The 21,513-nt window shown below is 39.9% G+C and overlaps 1 protein-coding gene across 1 annotated transcript in view; it reads left to right on the plus strand.

Moving 5' to 3' along the window:
- MTAP (methylthioadenosine phosphorylase) overlaps positions 1 to 20,814 on the plus strand; it is a 66,158-nt gene extending 45,344 nt beyond the window's left edge. Inside the window, exons 5-8 of the mRNA XM_034773929.1 lie at positions 7,234 to 7,336; positions 11,341 to 11,580; positions 14,145 to 14,267; positions 19,426 to 20,814. Of these exons, the coding sequence (XP_034629820.1) occupies positions 7,234 to 7,336; positions 11,341 to 11,580; positions 14,145 to 14,267; positions 19,426 to 19,464 (505 nt within the window). The 3' untranslated portion in view covers positions 19,465 to 20,814. The remainder of the gene's footprint in view (positions 1 to 7,233; positions 7,337 to 11,340; positions 11,581 to 14,144; positions 14,268 to 19,425) is intronic.
- Positions 20,815 to 21,513: the final 699 nt, after the last annotated feature.

Raw genomic sequence — 21,513 nt, forward strand, 5'->3', positions numbered from 1 at the left:
ACAGAATTAAGGTTGCATGGGCAACTGTAAATTTAGTATTTTCTTAACTTTTGAGTGCTTGACTTTGCAACCTAAGTAACATTCTTTTAAAGTGCCTTTTTGTATGTAATTTTATATATTAAGGGCCAGTTCTTTTAAAAATGTTTTTATTGCCTTTGATTATCTCTGTGTGTGTGCAATTGTAGAAACTAATGATTTTTGTTTTATAAATGTAATGAAATAACTCCCTGATATTTTCCCTGCTTCTGTCCAGAAATCCCACCTGAGCCATAAACCACCTTGTAGACAGTGACTGCCACCCTCACCCTTTTAATAGATGTTGTCTTTGGCAGAAGTAAGTCTGGAAGAGTTCTTTTGATGATACAAGCTGTTGTTTGTGACGGCCTCAGTCACTGCACTATGCAGGTTTCTGTTGCACCTGTTGCGGAGAGCTGTTAGTAATAATGCGATGAGAATGCAACTTGCAGTCTGTTTGCACTGGAAAGCTCAGCGGTGAAGGTATTCAAAGCAAGCTTTTGAGAGGGGGTGTTACCACATTAAAAGTCTGCTTCTACATTCGTCAGTTTTGTTCCTCGAACTCTCTATATTACATGTACCACTGAAATTAACTACTGAGACTGTTACAAGGCAGGAGCTTCTTGACTGGGGTGGGGTTGGGGTTGGGGTTTCCTTAATGCCCCCAAAGACAGACCCGAGATGTCACAAAAAAAGAAAAAAACTGAGCACCACGATTATCTTTCATAATGAATTTTAGTTTTGCCACTTCGTTAGTAGTGATGCTCTGTAGAGGAAGAAAGGGGAAAGTGGGGTGGACTTAATGGAACTGGGTGCACAGTGAAGTGGTTTTAGATTTAGTCAAATTTTGACCACTGGCATGGGCCTAGTGATATAATATAACCCTACAAGAAAAACGTAAGTTTCCATACAAAATGGAAACATTTAGCAAAGGCTTCTTCTCTCAGCCAGTCTGCATATTTACAGTTTCACTTTGAAGAGTGACTGTAAAAATAATATTGTCAGACTCCATGTTTCTTGTGCCTCAGTGACTCCATATCCGATTCGCTCAGAGCACATTAACCCTGTGGACTGCCTGCTGCTCTGCTTAAATCAAATGATAGGGCTGCGTAAAGGGAGACACAGGCCAGGTTTGCACACCCTCTTAGTCCATGGAAGGGTGGGGCCTGTGCACCAGCCCCACATAACACCCTTGAAGGCAAGCCAGGAAAGGATCCATGATTACCTGAATTCTGCAGCCTTCCTACTCTGTGCAAGTGGAGTGGAGGGCTGGAGTAGCAGTGGTGAGGGGTTTACACTGCTGTCCCCGTCCCTGGAGACAGTTTGAGAGAATGGATTTCACCCAGATGTGTACACATCCAAACGCTTCACCCCCATAAAGCTCAGTTACTTGGGCCTTATATACACGTGAAATGAATTTCACTCTTTTAATTTCAACCTTTTAATGCAGACTTGACCTAGACCTGAAAGTCAAACCTTGTTCTTTCTTGGGTCTTACATCGTTCTAAGTTCAAAGCTTCCACAACAGGAATGTAGTTATTAACTGTTTGTCTTATGATGGGGTAGAAACCAGAATACAACCCAGTTCACCCTTGCCAGAGCTACATTGGCTCTGCAGGGAAACAGAACAAAAAATTAGAAAGCTAATTGGTAGATACAATTCTGGAGAAAAGAGAAACCGGGTACAGTTCTCTTGGGTAATGTGGTGCCACTATTGCATAGCTACTTTTTTTTCCCGTAACTGTTTGTTGTTTGGTTACAGATAATTGCAGACTGTCTGGCAATATCTGCAGCCGTTACAACTAGTCATAACTTGAAATCCTGTTGTGCCTATAAATCTGTCTGTGCACCTTGTAGTAATCACTTGAGCTGGGGAAAGGAGCATGCCAAAAATCAAATTAGCATACAGTTATGAAACAATCACAAGTGCTTTGGTAGTAATGCTGACTAGCAATTATTCGGCTAATTCATTTAATTCAACAAACGGCTTCTGCTAACTAACTGCATCCACATAACAAGGAAAATATCAATTATTCTTTTAGGATTCAATCTTAAAACAGAGCAGGTGAATAGTCAGCCAGAAAAAAAGAAACAATAATATATATTTCACAAAGAGAGAGACCCCTAAAGAGAACACAGTTAAATGCTGTACTACAGGTAAGGGACCACTGATCAAAGTGTATGTGAGCCATAATGCTAAAAAGGCCAAATTGTGGCTTGGGTATTGGGACTGCAGAAGGGAGTAAGTAAGAGGCCGTAAGGCATTCCCATTCACCAGCTACCCACATCATCATAGGTAGTAGGGTAGGTGGGGAAGGAGGCTCTGTAGAGATATTCCATTTCTTTCCCCCCCTTCCACCTCCTGCCCTCTGCACAAGTAGGTGAGAGGAGATGGGTAGAACCTTGGCTCTTCTTCCCCCACCCCAGCCTCCCCACACACACCCCTGTGCCTGGCACATCAGATATTAAACCCAGCACAGTTTATTCCTTCCTTGAAGCAATGGGGAAACTGGGAGGGAGATTGTGACATACTGAGTGTGAAAACATGCTCAGAGTAGATACAGTCACGATCTGTCCCTGGGGTAACAGCTCCCACATGTTTGAATCTATATTGAAACTCCATGGTAAGGTTTCTCTATAACCTTTGGCATATGAGCCACAACTAGGGGCAGAAATAGAGTTCATATATGCTAAGCAAGAAACTGCAGTCTGGGATATGCTCAGGATCATTTCAAGTAAAAGTGACTGGCTAATAATGTCTAAACCAATATCAAGCAGGAAGAGGATTATCTAGTTCTCCATTTCCTCCCATTCTAAATAATTCATTGGCAGACACTTGACACAGGGAAATCACAGACGAGTATGTGACCTTAAATTAGCTGGATTCTGGTTGCCCCCCATGCTTTATCCCATAAAGAGAAAATTATGTTACTGTTTTGACACATTTCATGTAGTGTATACAGTTTTTGCTTATAAATTTGAATTGCTAACCTGTCTTGCTGTTGAATAGCTTCATATTGAAGAGAATAGTACTTCTTTTTAAACTTTAAAATGTTTTCTTCAAGCCTACTTTAGTATAAACCATGCCACTGAAATGTAATATTTAAAATATTTTTAGAAAAATGTTTACTGGTAACTTGGAGGAGAGACTTTTACAAACAATGTTAATAATACAAAGTTTTCTGCACACATCATTGTTCACGCAAGTGTTTAAAGACAAGTAGAAAAACTAGAAACTAACTGTTCAAATATTGACTTCCCATCTTAACATAAACCAGAACTTAAGTGACATCACTTAGTAAAATCCCAGTGCTAAAATATAAATGAAAAACTGATAAGAATCAGTTGTATTGCAGCTGAGCAAGCAATATGAGCCAAGTCTTGAAGCCCTTATTTAATTTTTTTTAAACCTTACTTGTGCAAAAGAAGTTTTGCCCAAATAAAAATTGAGGAAGGACTTCAGACTTTGGCCCTCTATCTGCTGCACAGGTGGCAGTGTTTGAGTGATTTCCCACAGTTACCAGCAATTCCTCCTTTTAACCAAAAAGCATAGCCATCAAACTATGCAAAACTGACCATATACAAAATAAATACTCATAACACTGGATGTGCCACTGAAAAAGAGGAGGCAAGGCACTGAAGGATTTATGAGGGAGGAAAAATCTTGTGTGTATCTATCATTCTCAATTAAATCTTTAGGCTTTATAAGTGTTTGCAGAAAATCTTCCGTATTGTTCACAAATATGGCTTTTGTTGTGCTTTCATTCAAAAATGTTAACCATAACTCTATTTTTTTTTAAATAGGATTGGTGAAGCAGTGGGGAGACAATACAATATGGTCAAAAATTATTCCTCTGACTCAGGGAAGCACTACAATATGTGGTTAAATATGTCCTCTGTTCAGGAACATACACACTCATCTCTCCGGATATGCTTAAGTCCCATCACTTCAGTGGGATTTAAGCACATGTTTAAAGTTGCAAGCACCCTTCCTGAATAGGGATTATTTCCTACATCTGATTTAAAAACCCAGTTAGGGAAACTCCCTTCTTTACACACTTTAATTTTTTCAAATATAGCATTATCAAAAATATTGTCCTTTTTCTCTTGCTCTCTTCCCATTTTCTTTTTACTTCCAGAAAGTGGAGAAATATCACAACAACAAAGCAAAACAAAACATAGTCCCTCTTCCCCCCAACCCACAAAGACCTCAATCATGCAAATGTACACGTGCATAACTTTCAGTGTGGAATACTCCCATTGCCTTCAAAATAAGACATCTTATTAAATTTGAACTGGGTCCAGCAAGGAGAGATACCAAATCTCCATTCATCAGAAGTTCCAGGAATGTTTCTACTTGTGATCACTTTGGCTTTGATCCTGCAAAGATGTCAGCATGGGCTTAAGTGTTTGCAGGATCAGGGCCATCATTATTTAAAAAAGAGTAGGCTAGAGGATTTCATAACAGAAATCAAACTTGTTTGGACAGCCCCTGTTGTTTATAATGCAATAATAGATTAAGTGCTTCCAGAATACAGATACAATCTCCACCTCTCTACTCCTGTGTCACAAGCATTTCACCAAATTAAAAAAGAAACTTTGAATTTATTAGGCATGAAAAGTAAAAAAATTTTGTGGTTGAATTATAAAAAGAGTTTTGTCTTCTGGGGGAAAATGTATAATATTAAAAATATACTAGGCAAGCATAGAGTCAACAAATTGTAAAATGTTAGGTATGAGGGTCAAATTTAAATATTAAAAACTATCTTTTTGTATTGTATCCCTTCCCCCCCACACATACACACATTTTCTCTGTAATTTGACTTCATTTGTAATTTGTCCTATCTGAGTTCTTTGGGCAGGGGCCTGCCTATTTTGCATGTATGTTAAGCATTTATTGCACCTTTTGTGCACTATGAGTAAGGTTAAGATTTTCTCTCGGTTACTTTTAGTAAAAGTCAGGGACAGGTCATGGGCAATAAATAAAATTCACGGGAGCCCGTGACCTGTCTCTGACTTTTACTAAAAATAACCATGGAGGAGGGCTGGGGGCGGAATGACAGCTGGAGCCCCATGCAGAGGGACTGGCAGCCCAAGCCCCACTGCCACGGGGGGGGAAGGGGCCACAGTCCTGGCCAAAGCCACGGGGCGGGGATGGCGACAGCTGCAGCCGCAGGGGGCGGGGGGAACATACAGCCCCGGCTCCAGCCGCTGCCATGGGTTAGGGGCGCACAGTCCCAGCTCCAGGCCCGGCTACAGCTGCTGACAGCTGAAGCCCAAAAAAGTCACAGAAGTCCGGTAAAGTCACAGAATCTGTGACTTTCATGACTAAATCTTACCCTTAACTATGAGTTGGATTTAAAAGCTACTAGATTTGGACATAAATCCTATTGCAAGTGTCCTTCCTTCTTGTCCCTTCCTTTTATCTCTCTCTCTGTCTCCCTCCCCCATGTGTTTTGAATGTGTACAGCTAAACCATGTTACTCAAAAGGCAGAGAGAATTAAAGAAGTTAAAGAAAAATTGTCTTGTGCTTATGACATGAGAGAGAGAGTTGGTGCACCTGTGTTCCATTCTTCGCTCTGCCATTGACTCAGTGTGTGAACATGGGGCAGTCACTTCAGCTCCCTGTGCCTCCATTTCTGTATCTGTTCAGAGGGGATAAATCCCTACCTCACAGGAGTGTTGTGAGGCTTACATTCATTAACATTTGTGAAGCACCTTGGGATCCTCAGGTAGGAGGAACCATAGACCTGCAAAGCAGTATCATTAAATTCCAGTAGGGAACAAGTCATGTCTGTGCCATACCTTTGACAGTGCATTGCTGTAGCAGGGTCGATTAGCAAATAGTTGCCTATTGTTATGTATGTTGTACTGTGGGAATACAGAATATTTAGTATGCTAACGGTGTCTTGTCATCATACATTTATTCTCATGTGCAACTTCCCACTTTGTAATGACACAACTGTTAGAACAGAAAAACAATCACACAGACTTAGTTCTTTTGTATAGAGCTCAGTTCAGCCTTCATATACATGGGCACAAGTCCCATTTCAGTCAATTTGAATCATTCTTCTCAAAGCCGTGAAGTAACTTTATATGGTAGCACAATTGTTTCCAAACCAGAAAGCTCAAGTTAAATCTTGGGTGGATTCAGTACCACTCATGCCGATACAATGTGTGGAAGTAGAGCAAATGGTACGCTTGATGTATTCTGATTCTGATCTTGTGCACCCATAAATTATTCTTCAGTGTGGAACAAATCAGTATTAGTTATACATAATATTAACATATTCATGCCTGTATGCATGACTGCCACCACTTGTTCAAAGTGTTAGAACTGGGGAAAAAATCAAGTTAAGGTGGAACAAAAAGTTACTTAAAGTGAAGTTAACCTTTCAGGTCAAATAACTCCTGAGCTTAAAGTCAAATGACAGGACAAATGACTTTTTTCCACTTACTAAGTGAGGAATGACTCTCTAAGGGTTTGTTTTCAGAGAATTTGCACCACCCAATTAACTGAATGGGCAGACTCAGCACAATGAGGGTGTAATGATGTCCGAGTCACAATTCTGACAGGTGGCAAAATGGAAAGAATATGTATTGTTAGTGATGGACAATTCTGCATTGTGATGAGCTGCATGTTTGTTTGGTTACTTTCGTGCAGGGAAGCAGTTTCCCATCGGGGGGGGGGGGGGGGAGGGACTGGAAATCACCTTTTCAAATGGGAAAAGTCTTCTTCCAGTTTCAAGCTGTGGACATGGATATTGTTCGTTTGAGAAGAGAGGATGACTTTTAATTTCAATATTGCTGTGGTTGAATTTGTGCATGTTTTGTTCCCCAGAGTGGCCATTCATTCAGTGTAAGCTGACTGGCGCTTTTTTTTTGGTACATTTTTGAGTCATTCAAACTGGAATTTGTTAGGAACTGAAAATGGATTGTCGTCTCTTTATAGAAGTAATTCATACTGAGATTCCATTTGACTGAACTTAATGTTCTATAATGAACTGATGATATACTGCTGGAACTACTGCTTTATTCCCTTCCACCACAATTTCAAAAGATGTATATCAGGGCAAAACAGGTAAAGAATAGTGTTGGAGATCTTTATTAACATGATTTTTTTCATGCCCTTTCCCCATCAGTTGACAACTTAATCATTCAGCATCCATGAATTTCCTGCTGCTTCTATCTCTAAATATGCTCTTCTCTTTTTCCAGGACTGTCAAAAGACAGAACACTTTTTACGATGGGGGCTATTCCAATCTTCTAGGAGTATGTCATATTCCAATGGCTGAGCCATTTTGCACCAAAACCAGAGAGGTTAGTGGATTTCATAAGAAAAATCAAATGTTTAAAAGTTGTTTGGACATCCCTTGTGGTTTATAATGCTATAGACTAACTAAGTGGTTCTGTAATCCAGATGCAGTCTCCGCCTCCCTAGTCCTGTGTCTCAGGCATTTGATCAAATTAAAAATAAAATTAGAATTTGCTAGGCATGAAAATGAAAGATTTTGTGTTTTAATGATGAAAAAGTCAGACCAAGTTCTGTCTTCCAGGGAAAAGAATGCCAATTGCTTAGTCATTAGTTTAAGAAAGTGTTTGGCAACCTGGATTTCCCCAGGGACTTTCATGGGGGTGAAAGGCTTGTAAGTTATTGAGTACCAATCCATTGAAATGACATTGTGGGCAATTGAGAAAATTGAGGCAGGCACCGTCTTTGTACAGTGTATGTTCTGCACTAGCACAGTAGGGTCCTGGTCCATGTCTCGGGCTCCTACGTGCTACTGCAATACAAATAATTAAAAATAACAACATAACATTCACAGACGGTACCCATGTGGCACTTGTTTCCTTACACAATGTCTGAGCAGCTTTACCCATGTATAGCATGTGGCATAGCAAGATGAAGGCTTGTTGTATTAATCTGATGGAATATATGGGCCCAAAGAATTAAAAGTGTTAACATAACCCAGTCATGAAACAGTTTTAAACAAGGTTCAGCATTTGGTATACAGAGACCTTGGCCTGCTTAGTATGGCAAACACACCATTAAACATCCTTTTTAACCTTTTATTCAAGATAAGAAGGAAAAACAGTTAAAGCATTTGAAATGTAAAGTAGCCGAAGAAGGCTTTCATTTTAACATTTCTTGTTTTATTTTCCTTTAACTGGAGAGTACGTAAAAGGAAAAGGAAAAGCCATCGTGTTTGACAGTCTCTTAGATGGTATTAAAGATGGCAATAATTGTCCTTTTTGAAGAAAAGAGAAGCTAGGAGATGGGCTGGAGTGGATGATGATGATGATGTTAAAGTCTAATCCAGGTTGCTGAGAAGACAAACACACAAAGGAGAGAGAGAAAACAGCCAAGATAGAAATGTAGCTTCTGTCTCTGGTGTTGACTTTCACGTGCAACCTCGCTGCTGGAAAAATAGTCCCAGCACATTGTCGTGTTAGCCACTCTGAGACCTGGCAAACTCATACCAGAATCAGGCTGTTTAGAGCATTTCTTTTATCTGCCTCTTTCTGTCACAGGCTTATAGCAATGTTGTAAAATATGCTGTCTTGCCTAGCTGAGCCAGACTTTTATTAGACAGAAGGAAAAAGGAAGGAGATAGGACAGAGAGAAATAAGGCAGGGAAGGAAAAAGGATGCATTTTGTGGGGGTCTCACATCCGAGATGATGTTCAGGATTCAGCCAGAACTGGTGGAGGTGGCGATATCATCTGCCTCTCTCAGGCCGTCTGCTCAGAACACTTCTCAGGATTAGGATGAAGAAGGTCTGGGGTCCAGGAAACAGTGGGCATGGCAGCCATGATGGTAAAGATTGATCCAGGAGTCCATTTTTCTCTCCCAAGTTTATTCCTTTAAGGATCCCAAAAGGGAGTGATAGGTGGAATTGCCCATTCCCCAGTATGTTGGATACTAGACCTAATTGGTGGACAAAATAACTTTTGGTCGTCAGCTCCTCCTCTTTACCAAGCATGATCTTAACACGGTCCTTGAGTTACATCAGTAGGCCTTTTTGTTTAGACTGATTTAGTCTTTCTCCCTTTTGTACCTTTTCCCATCAGCATTTGCTATTATAGGTTATTGTGACATATTATGAACTTTTACTTACTTTTAAAGTTGAGCTCACAGTCCTGGTAAATTTGTAGGCCCAATTATTACAACAGCCTTATTTGAGACTAGTCTATTCTTATACTTTTTTAAATATTGCTGCTCTTATTGTATGCACCTTGGGATTTCTGTTTGGAGGAGGGTTGTGCTATTTTAACAAGTAATAGGAAATGCTGCTTTTCTTTTCAGTATTGTTGTTTTAGGGAAGAGCTTGTTTATGGTTAAAAGTGCCTTTTTTCAGTGGGGCCGGAACGTTCTTCCATCTGAGCAGAGGGAAAATGAAGAAAGAGATACATGTTAAGAGTCACTGAGGAATGAAATACACAGAGGGCACAGAATCACTTACAGAAGTTATGGTCAGATTAGTCTTCTAAAAATCTTTCAACCCACTTAGTCATCATGCTATCTGTTACCATTCCAAGGCAAACAAAACAATAAAGTACTAAGCAGGTGACTCAGTGTGTGTCCAGAGCATTTAATATATTCACATATCAGTGCTGAGCTGTTAGCTCTTATTACCATTTTGCATCATTGTAGATAGTTATTGTTTCTGTATAATAAACAAAAATAATATTTCTACGTGACTAAAGTTAGTCCTTTGCTTCTTAGAGCAGCAATAACAAAAGGGAGGTTCTACACACACACAGTCGTCACTGATGGAACCAAATCACTGTTTCCAAAACAAAAAAATAGATAAATCATGAATCTAGGCCTCTTTGCAGTTAAATCACTAGATTATAAAGTTAAAGATAGATCATTTTAGTGCAATCCAGATATTTTTCTTCAAGTTCTGATTTTATCATAATATGCTTGATCTATGTCCTGGAGCTTAGCATGTCATCAGAACCCCTCAAAAGGTGTATATTAGTATAATTACAAATTATACTAATTAAATTAAATTAAAAAAACTTTCCAGAATTTTATGAACTGTAAATCCAGAAATTAAATGAAGAGAAGTTGCCCTGAAATACAGAATGAGAAAGGAATGATCCTTTTCTCTGTTATGATAAAAGGAAACTATTTTGGAATAAGTTAGGCTGTGACAGTTGATACTAGTTCAGAGATTGTAAATTGTTTCCAGCGAGTTCCAAATAGTAAAAGTGAACCGATAAAGCATTCCTGGTCAGGATTGCACAGACTAATGACTAACATCTAGTGTACGTCAAAACATACAGTTTAGCCACTGGTGTGGGAATTAAGACAGAGATATAACCCTCATATCTCCAAATCAATAGATTTCTCTCCAAATTTCCACCATACTTCCCTTCCCCACATGCTTAAGCTTCGTCTTCACTAGACTTTTCTTAAAATTTCCCACCCTTGCTATCATCAGTTCAACTCCACCTTTGGGAGCAATGGTGGTAATGGTAGTGTAAACTGGCCACCAGCATTTCCACTACCACCTTGTTTAGACTTGTTCTGACCAGAAGTCTCACTATAAGCAAGGCCTGCATATCAAACACACTTGCTTCCTGGCCTTCTCACCCAATGCTGGAAACAGAATCCCACTGGTGTAAACTGGATCAGCTGAGTTCAACTCCCACTGCAGCAATGCAGAGCAGGCATCCAGATATTTAGCCCTCTTTCCAACAATGGATGTTAAAACACAGTTGATCCTGTCCTCATCAGCAGAACTATTTGTTTTCAGCCCTGGGAAAGGAAGGGGGAGTGGGTTTCCTTGTTTGACACTTGTTGCCAAATTAGGCTCACATTCATAGTAAACCATGGCTCGTGAGCCACATGCGTCTCTTTTACAGCTAAAGTGCGGTTCGCGGAGTGTCCCCTCCTTTTCCCTCCCCCCGCACCCTACCTATTCTCCACCTACCAGACTGGGGGAGGGAGCTCAGGACTTCTGCCCTGCAGCAGAGTGGTGGGGCTAGGGAAGGGGGTCTCAGGGCTTCAGCCAGGCACCGCCCTGAAAGGATGAAGCCCCGAGCCCCGGCAGGTGCCACCTCGCGGGGCAGGTTGTGAGTGTCTTGTGGCTCTAGAACTTCCAAGAGATTATTGTATGCAGCTCCAAGGGTCAGTAAATTTGGCCACTACTGGTATAAAGACAGCCTTATTGTGTGAAAGTTATTCAGATGAGAAACAAGAGTGTCACACTAGACAGAGATATTTGTTCTTTACTTACTTCTCTTGTATGAGGAAATAACTGGCTTCACATGGGTGATTAATAATGTGCTATTTCTGTGATAATATTTTTGAAGGTTCTTATGGAGATTGCCAAGAAGCATGGGATCAAGTGCCACTCAAAGGGGACAATGATCACCATTGAGGGGCCACGTTTCAGTTCTCGGGCAGAAAGCTTAATGTTTCGCAACTGGGGGGCTGATGTTATCAACATGACCACAGTTCCCGAGGTGGTTCTTGCAAGAGAAGTCGGAATCTGCTATGCAAGTATTGCTATGGCAACAGATTATGACTGCTGGAAGGAGCATGAAGAAGCCGTGAGTGAAGCTTCTGCTTTGTTTGGTCTTGTTGTTTTAGATTATGGCAAACTATATGTAGTGCAAGTGCATAAAGTTATACAGTTCTTGATAGAAATCACAGTAGGCCCTTTTATACCAGACAAATTCTGCTCTTAATTACACCAGTTTATATCCTAATTCACTCCATTGAAGTCATTGGAGTTATTCTGAAATAACTCCAGTGTTAGTGAGAGCAGGACTGAGCCCAACATCCCTGCTTTTTCCTTTCATAAAGTTCTCTTATCATGAATAAAACAGTTCACCTCTTATTGTGTGAATCAGGGTATATGTATAAAGCCAGTTGTGACATCATTTTCCTGTAACTGACCTTGTCCTTAGTCTCTTGAGCTCTCCACAAAAAAACACATCCTTTTTAGTTCTTATACCTCTTTTATCATGTAATATATTCAAGAACAACCACTAAGCAGCAGAATGCTTACGGTGCTTGCCAGTTAAACCTTAGTCATCACCGAAAATGGCAGCCGCAACTGTAGGACTTGCAGAAATGGAGACAGTTGTATATATTAGTTAATACGTGGCCAAAGCAACTCTGTAAAATAGCTGGTTCTATATTTTTTATGTTTATATTAAATATTTCCTAGCTTTTGGGGGGTATTTTGGTTTTGGGCAGAAAGCAAGTGTATCTAAAAAATAATTTATACAGAAAATTAGATAATTCCAAACTGGAAATGTGGCTTTTTTTCTTTTTCTTTTTCTTTTCTTTTCTTTTTTAAACAGCAAGTGTCATTAAACATTGGAATCTCTTGTCAAGAGATATGGTAGATTCTCCATCACTTGCCTTTAATTTGAGATTCAATGTCTTTTAGAAGAGACCATCCTGTTCAATCAATAGTTATTGGACTTGATACAAAAATACTTCTGTGGCCTGTGTTGTGCAGGAAATCAGACTAGATGACCGCAGTGGTCCCTTCTGGCCTTGAAACACCTGTCTTGGATGATTTAGAAACAACAAATCCTGCATCTTGGCAGGGGGTTAGACTAGATGACCCTTGTAGTCCCTTCTACCCGGATGATTCCAAATCTATGAAAGAAAATCAACATTTAGGGCCAGATCTTCTATTGGATGTGTGTGCACAGCTGCCACTTAAGTCACAGGGAGGGCATCCGTAGCAGAATTTTGCTCTTACTACATTTATGAAGGTGCTGATCAAAGCTCAATAGTTAAGTTTTTGTTTGTGCGGGAGAGAAGCGGGGGGGGGGGGGGTTATTGCATTTGAAGTTGGAATTCAATATCTTTGCTATATATGAAGAATACAGTGTAGCATTAATAAAATTACAACACAGGTAACGTATCTAAAAAGCCTTATTGCTGTCCAGTAGTGATGCCCTGAGATAACCATACAATTATGATAAATGCAAAATGGTGCATGTGGTCCCAGATTAAATGCAACTGATTTTTAAAGCTGGATTTGGGTTCTTTTTTCCATGGAGGATGCCGTTATTAGACAGAAGGTTGTTTTGGTTCCTTAACTGTATATTTTCATACCTTTTAATATATTTGGATTTCTTTCAAGTTTAACCTTAACTCTGAATTTTCTGGGTTTGCTTGTGTTTGGGATATTTACTACACCCCTGTAGTGTATTTTATGCTAAATTACTTATATGCATTCTCAGCCTTATCTCCATCTTAACATAGTTTTGAGCTGGAAAGAACAAATCTGTTGCAAAATTAAAACAGTTTTCTGCAATATTGATCTGTCTGTGCACAGATGTTTTCACAAAGATGCAGGCAAACAGCAGCGAGGATACGGGTCCCTGATACCTTCACTTGCTTTCTGCATTGATAGTCCCATAAAATGCATGCTATGGGATAGACACAGTCAGGATATTGTAGATTCTTCAATTGCATTTTTGAAGACTGAAAATATTTATGTGCCTACAGTGTCCATTATTATACAATAAGATTTCAGCCAGTGATGACCCACTAAAATCTAAGTTATACCCTCACAAAGAATACTGAAGCTTTTACTGATACTATGAAAATCACCACACTGCAGTATTTTATTTAAAGCTGCTGATGCCATTCTGAGAATAGCACTGAAATTTTTCCTACAGTTAAAACTTAATAGCCGCTCTCTCAGGTTGTCTTTGTATAAAGAGTCATTTTTTTACATTTGCAAACATTCTGTGGCAAGAGGTCTCACTCTATTCAGATGTGTCAACTGAGTAGTATTATAGTTATGAAGCATAAGATGGCTAGAATAAACATATGTCACCATTTCCACACCAATGCCCCTGTCCTTCAATCCTTACTCTGGTGAACAGTTTCATTGAGGTATCTTGAGTATGGACTTTGTAGAATCACTCCCCCATTGTAGAGTATAACAAAAAAATAAACTATTGATTCTTTAAAAAGATCTCCTTTGTGGCATGTTGTCATCTCAATTTAAAATACATAGAGGATTTTTTGTTTTTATTCATGTGTTCTGTTCTGAGCTAAAACAGTTGTACGGGGATGTAGGGTGTTGCTTAATTAGGAATTGAGTTTTGCGGAACATCATTAATTTTTATTGTATTTCTAGGTTTCAGTGGATAAGGTTTTAAAGACTCTGAAAGAAAATGCGAACAAGGCAACGAGCATACTTCTTACTGCTATACCTCAAATAGGTTCCATGGACTGGACAGAAACTCTGCATAACATGAAAGTAAGCACAATATTTTAACAGTTTTTTTGGGGGATGGGGGAGAGAGGGGAAGGAAAGAAGTACGTGCTGTGTAAGGAATGGCCCACGATACTGCTATTCAAAACACTGTTTAAAAAAAATTGTGATTCAACAAAGTCACAATATGGGGGAGAAAGGTTCATTACAGAGTTTGACAAGCTTTATTGCAAACAGCTCGCCTCAATTTTACAAGTATTTCAAAAAGTAGAGGGACATCTGCAGTACATGTATGAAAGCTGTGGTACTCCTATAGCAAGGAAAAGTACAAATCTGCATGAGTCTCCACATTACAGACCTACAACTCTATTCAGTGAAGAGCTCAAAATAATAGTGAGCCAAATGGGAAGGATTAAACCTAATTGCACTTGTGAGTTTGCAAAAGGAAAGTTGTTCATTCGGTAACATGAGGATAACAGTGTAGATGTTTAGAATTCTATTCACCCTGCCACTATGACAGTAGATGCACAAAGCGGGATTGCTAGGGTGAAAAGGAAATATCTTTTCCCAAGTGTTATGGAGAGAGAATTTCAGACAAACATACAGGGTTGGCTTATGCAAATTCCACATCTGTTTCATCCAGTCACTTTATTCCTTTGCCTAGGGGAGAGAATCTTTGTCTCAGATGTTAAGATGTTGATCTCTTTCCCTACTCCTCCTGACTCCCTTACTCTCTGGTGTCAAAGTAGCTGAGGGGGACAGAGGGCTGAATGGGGCTGTGAAGGCTGGCAGCAGAGACAAGCCAGATATGTGTGGCGGTCTGAAGGAATGAAGGGTGTGTATTGGGGAAGGAGGCTGTGTTAGGGAGAGTGGTGCTGTGTAAGGGAGGGAGGCCTGGGGACAGTAAATAAGACCAGTCCCTGAGTGCTGATCTGTCTGCACTTTAAGGGCTCCCCCTGTGCTCCTCCCTTAGCACTTGAAATTTGAAGTTCCAATAAAAATATTATTTTAAAAATCTGTGTTTTCATATGGTCCAGTTAGTGAAGACTCACATCTCCTCATGTTTTGGACCTATTCAAAGCCACACTGTCTCAGGTAAAACTCAAGCATGAATCCTTAAACAAGTTTAAGCTTTGAATTGACCGTAAGGTAGGTTCGCATGGCTACAATCCAACACCATGGGATGGGTCCCTGGCTCACCTCTTCCCTGCTCCAGCCTTGATAAGCCCCAATATCGCTTTATCTTTTTCTGTCGTCTGGGAGGGGAGTTTAGTTTCCTGTAATGCTGTCCCCTTCTCCCAACACCTCTGTAGGCGGCCAGCTGGATCGCTTCACCCCCCTGCAGTCTTTGGGACGTTGTGAAGCAGGTAGAGGAGGGGGTAGTCAGCAAAGTCAACCTTCTTCCCCCATCCCAATCCCCAGAAATCATCCTCAGGAAAACGGACTCCATCTTTTTTTTTTTTTTTTTTTTTAATTGTAGGCTTTTTGGGTTTGTTTTGTTTTAATTAAAAATGATCCAGTGACCTGTTTGACCCACAGACGTTTTCAAGTTCACAGTCACATGTCTTTCCATGTGACGTGACCACCTTGGGTATGTCTACATTGCAATTAAACATCCATGGCTGGCCTATGTCAGCTGACTCGGGCTAAGGGGCCGTTTAATTGCGGTGTAGATGTCTGGGGTCCCAGAACCATGGAGTCTATTCCCCTAAAGATGATTCTTGTGGATTGGGATGGGGAGAAGGTTGATTTTGGTGGCTGCCCCCTTATCCCGCGTCCTGCAAGCCTGAATCAGTTGACATGGGCCAGCCATGGTGTCTAATGGCAGTGTACCCTTTGTGTACTTCAGTGTCAGATGTGGGGTTGTCCTGCCAGTTCGTACATCAGGGTGGGGCAGTGCTGCTGGCTGGAGAGAGATGAGGATCCCTGTGCCCTGAGCAATGAAGTCCTTCCCATGTTGATTGTGGTCAGTCTGAGTGTTTAAGGAGTGGAGAAAAGGATACTGGGAGTAGCTTTCGGAATTTGGGATGAGGGGCTTGGAAGCTACTAATGGGGCTGGGATTTACCTGATGTGAATAATTGAGGAATTGCTGAGTTGGAGTCCTGGAAGGAAGTTAGGAGGATTAGAAGTTGTGCCAGGCCGGGGGAAAGTGGTAGGAAAGTCTGCAGGTTGAGGAGGATGAGGATTTTTGAGGCACTGAATAGTGGTAAATAACATTTGGGATTGGGCCTTATTGTTTGTAGATAGGGTGAGAAGCAATTATGGGATGGAGTAGGGACAGAGATGCACTGGGTATGTTATAATGGAACCATACATTTAAAAAAATCCCGTCTCCCACATTGGAGCTAGGCAAAGCTTTCTTCCATGTAAATTCTTGTTTGCCCCCTTTAAACGTCAGCAGTTTATTTTGTGATTACATTCATTTTTCTGACCCTGTCCTCTCTTCCTGCTTGAACTAAAAACAAAGTGGCAGCACGTGCCAGATCCCAGCTGGTATTCTGGGGCCCTGCTACACAGGTGAAAGAACAACCACCCCTTCCATGCTTCAGCAGCTGGGTGCTTATCGACTGCTGTAAAAAGCCTGCTTCCGTAAACAGCAATTCTGAGAAGCATGAGATTGAGTTCAGAGCCTTTGCCCTCGACACCTACTGGTAACACCACCTCCCTTCACCCTCTGTCCTTCCCTCTGCTCGTAACTGTGGGTGGGGAAACTTACTCAGGGAGGCATTTACCTCCTTCTCCTGCCCCCACATCTTGCAGCTGAAGTTTTCATGGGCCAACCTCCTCTATTAGAAGTTTTTGCAGTGTTTAACAGAGATGTTGAGTGAAATGTTCTTACTCCTGTGACAAGATTTCAGCATAGCATCTTTCACCCTGCCTGTCATCTCTTGCCTTTTCTCCTGTCTTTTGCTCTCAAATATATCTCTGAGCACCCTCCCATGTCCTCTCCTCAGTGAGAAAGAAAGTGAACGTTAGGTTGGAGTTCAAAGATATAAAAATAAGCTTTAACAGTTTCATGTGGGTGTTTTGTTGTTGTTTTTTTTAACTGTCAGCTTATCTACAGAGAGACAAGGTGGGTGAGGAAATATTGGACCAACTTCTGTTGATGAGAGAGAGAGAAGCTTTTGAAGCGAACACAGAACTCCTTCAGCCTGAAAGCTTCTCTCTCTCACCCACAGGAATTGGTCCAGTGAAAGATATTACCTCACCCACCTTGTTTCTCTAATATCCTGGGACCAACATGGCTACAATAACATTGCATACAGCTCATCTACAGGCCAATTTTATATATTATCAAAGTTGTATGAAGTCAAACTAGGAGTCACCCCTGCTTCAGACTTAGTGTATTTAATAGCCTTCATAATTATCATTAATAATAATTTCCTCTCTGAAGGCATAGCAGTTGTACTAATGCTTCTCCTTTAAGGAACAGATGGGATAGAATGCCTGTAGGCTTCCAGTACAGGACATGATGATGTCATTGTGTTTGTGCCACCAGCCAGGAAATACCAAAAATGTTAACTAACTTGTAAGCCCAAACACAGAATCAATTGCATAAATGATGGGAGACTCTTGATTTGAAAACAGATCTTGTGTTTGTGATGCTTCAATAACAAAGCTAAGTAAACTATGTAGAGCCCTACATAGTTATATTTAGCAAGTGAAAGCTCAACTGATTCTCATGAATAGCCCTTTGACTGATATATGTTTAGACTTGCTCCTTATTTAGCATATCCATGAGGTAGTCTGAGTTTGTTACTATGATATTTTATCTTTTGTTAGTCATTTGATTAGGGAAAACATTGGACAGAGAAAAACTCAGTCTCTTTGCTGACCAGAGTTTCAACTCATGGGCTAGGTGATAATCAATGATGGTGTCATTTGAACTCAACACAAAAGCACAATACAGTTTAACATAATGTGACACAACCAGCAGTCTTGGCTTGAGAGAGGCTCAATACTGGGATAGAAAGGAAATTTCATGTTAAGACTGATCTGTCTTCTAGAGCACATGTAGGGAAGTCTGTTCACACAAAGGCCTTGATTCTGCAGTGAGTGCCATACAGACAAACTCCAGTCACCATGCAGAGCTCCACTGAGTTTTGGGTACATTAAAAAAAACCACACACCCACCCACCCACCCTCTCTCTCTCGATGTTTTAACTAATTCATTTCAAAGGCCTATTGTATACAGGGCAAATTCTATTTTAACATGTTGGCTGATCAAGGTGGATAGTAGGTGAGAGTTTAGGGATTTCCTTAACCAGTTAACACATGCTAAAATATAGCTTGCCCCTGTCTACAGTAGGGCTTTAAAATGTGTTTCCTAGCTAACTTTTTTTTTCTCTCTGTGTTTAGTTATACCCTAAGTGACATGCGTATTCACTACACACGTGAGGCCCCGAGCCAACAAAAGTTTAAATACATGAGTAACTGTATTCATGGGAATAGTCTCAATGAAGTCTATGTGATTAAAAGTACTCGTGTGAAATGGGATTCCCTACAGGTTTTACTGCAGGATCACAGAGTTGGGTCCAAAATGGCCGAGCTTCTCCCATTAAACTCAGTGGAAACTTTGAGTGCTCAACATCTCTCAGACTCTGATGCTCAGCTTGGCCCAAGCCAGTCCCTAAGTTTCATGAGCATTATATTCATTGCATTCTAGTTTAAGGAAAACAATTGTTTCTCATTACTTTCAATTTTCTGATGATCGGGGTTTTTTACATAAGTTAAAGGAACATGCAAAACTCATTTTCTTTTTTAGCATTTTTATTTTCAGAATTTTAGGATTAAGTTTACTTATAGATTTCTATAAATCCAATGGGTGTGACCAATATGCTACTTTTCAAACAGTTAAAGTACCCAAATATGGGACTTTTCTTTAATTTTTAAAGCTAAGTATTCATTTTAATCTAGTACTTTGTGGAGTTGATTTGTAACAACAATCACCAGTTCGTACGTATGGAAAATTGTAATTATAGGATACTAGGTTCACAATTGCTGGAGGTTAAAGGGTCTGTTCTCCCTGTCTCACCCTCAGGTTTTATTCAGAGCTACTGCACACATCAAGAGAATTCATACCCGTTTCTAATCTGCATGCAATCAACATGGTTTGCTGTTGAGAATGCTTTAAAATGTAAAGTTATTTGTGTGTGTATATTGGGATAGGGTGTATTCAACTGTTTTGATTTTGTATTTCAGTGTACTGTGCAGTGCTCAGTCATGTTACCAAAACATTAAAAGAATGGATGGGCTCTGAAGTTTGAATGCTCAGAAGAAAGGAGAGGATCAGTCTTGAACATCTAACAGTTACAATATTTTGGGAATTTGATGTTTAGCATGAAAGAATACAGTAAATGTTGCACTGGTCTATTTCTTGTCTGCTAGTAAAGTATCATGGTAAAGACTGTTGAAGAACTTACCAATAGCCTTGGAATGTATTGATTGTATGAACTGGTAGGGCAATGGGATAAGCATTCCATAACAAATTATCATATTTAAGATCCTAGTACTTCTGTTCTGGTTTACAAACTTCAGATGAGAAAGAGTGCTTTGTTCATCCTTTGCTCAGTAATAGCTCATGGCCTGGAAGAAGGTAAGAGAAGAGGAGGGGTTAGATTGTGTACTCTTATTGATCAGTTTAAAAAGATAAAGACTTCAGAAAGTTAAAACGACAGAGCTATTAGTTGCTTTGCAATCTCCTTTTTCTGAGAGCAAACCATCTTTTATCACAAAAATATAACTGAAGGACTATAGGTTACTTAAGAAAATACACTGCAGTATTTTTATATTTTTTTTATATATATTTTACCTGTATTGATTTTCACTGTTCTCTTATGGAAACAATTGCTTGCTGTGGAGTTTGTAACTTGGACATCTTAAGCCCAAATTTTAAAGGCATGTCCACTTTTGCTGCCATACTGTTTCACCATAAGAAATTGTGCCAGCTGTTTTGCAGCAGCAATAATTTTGAGTACAAATGTCACCATTTTAAATGTTTACTTGATTGCATGAGCAAGTCAGGAGGCAGACATCTAGATCTGTGTCTGCAGTTGATTGCAGGCACAGCTATTTACAGGTACATAAATATTCCTGCAAAATTGAGTCTGGATTTCAATCTCTTAAAAAATTAGACTCATGAAACTTTATGAAATTATGTTTCTCAATTTTAGCTTGAGCTGCTTGAGTTTGGGAAGGAATAATGTGCATCACGGATCTAATCCAGAGCCCACTGCAGTCACTGGAAAGACTTCCATTGTCTTCATTGGAGTTGGCTTGGGCCCTAATTAACTAAAACTGAAGTGACAAATTTAGCACACCATTTAGGCCTGATGCCACTGTTTGTTCTGTGCACCAAGGGTAGCATTTTCTGTTACATTTGTCTACAGAATTCTTTTTCTTTAGTTTTATTCTGATTTACAACTATGTTAGTGATGAATGTATCTGCTGTTGATTGTATCCAATGTATATATTCATGCACCTCTACATCTTCTACTGCATACGCAGAATGAATACAATTTGCCTTCAAGAAAGTAATCTGCTGCTGCTTGTCTAATAAATAAACCAAATGTAACCTCCTGCTTCTATAAATTGTGTGGGAATGGCTTTGTTTTTTTATTTCTGGACATTATTCAGATAACTGAGTTTAGCTATTTGGATGGCAAAGATACTGGATAAGCATGTAATTAGTCTATACAGGTTTCAGAGTAACAGCCGTGTTAGTCTGTATCCGCAAAAAGAAGAACAGGAGTACTTGTGGCACCTTAGAGACTAACAAATTTATTAGAGCATAAGCTTTCGTGGACTACAGCCCACTTCTTCGGATGCATATAGAATGGAACATATATTGAGGAGATATATATACACACATACAGAGAGCATAAACAGGTGGGAGTTGTCTTACCAACTCTGAGAGGCCAATTAATTAAGAGAAAAAAAAAAAAAACTTTTGAAGTGATAATCAAGCTAGGCCAGTACAGACAGTTTGATAATAGGTGTGAGAGTACTTACAAGGGGAGATAGAGTCAATGTTTGTAATGGCTCAGCCATTCCCAGTCCTTATTCAAACCGGAGTTGATTGTGTCTAGTTTGCATATCAATTCTAGCTCTGCAGTCTCTCTTTGGAGTCTGTTTTTGAAGTTTTTCTGTTGTAATATAGCCACCCGCAGGTCTGTCACTGAATGACCAGACAGGTTAAAGTGTTCTCCCACTGGTTTTTGAGTATTTTGATTCCTGATGTCAGATTTGTGTCCATTAATTCTTTTGCGTAGAGACTGTCCGGTTTGGCCA

Source organism: Trachemys scripta, chromosome 6 (assembly GCF_013100865.1).
Source record: "Trachemys scripta elegans isolate TJP31775 chromosome 6, CAS_Tse_1.0, whole genome shotgun sequence".
Taxonomy (NCBI): domain Eukaryota; kingdom Metazoa; phylum Chordata; order Testudines; family Emydidae; genus Trachemys; species Trachemys scripta.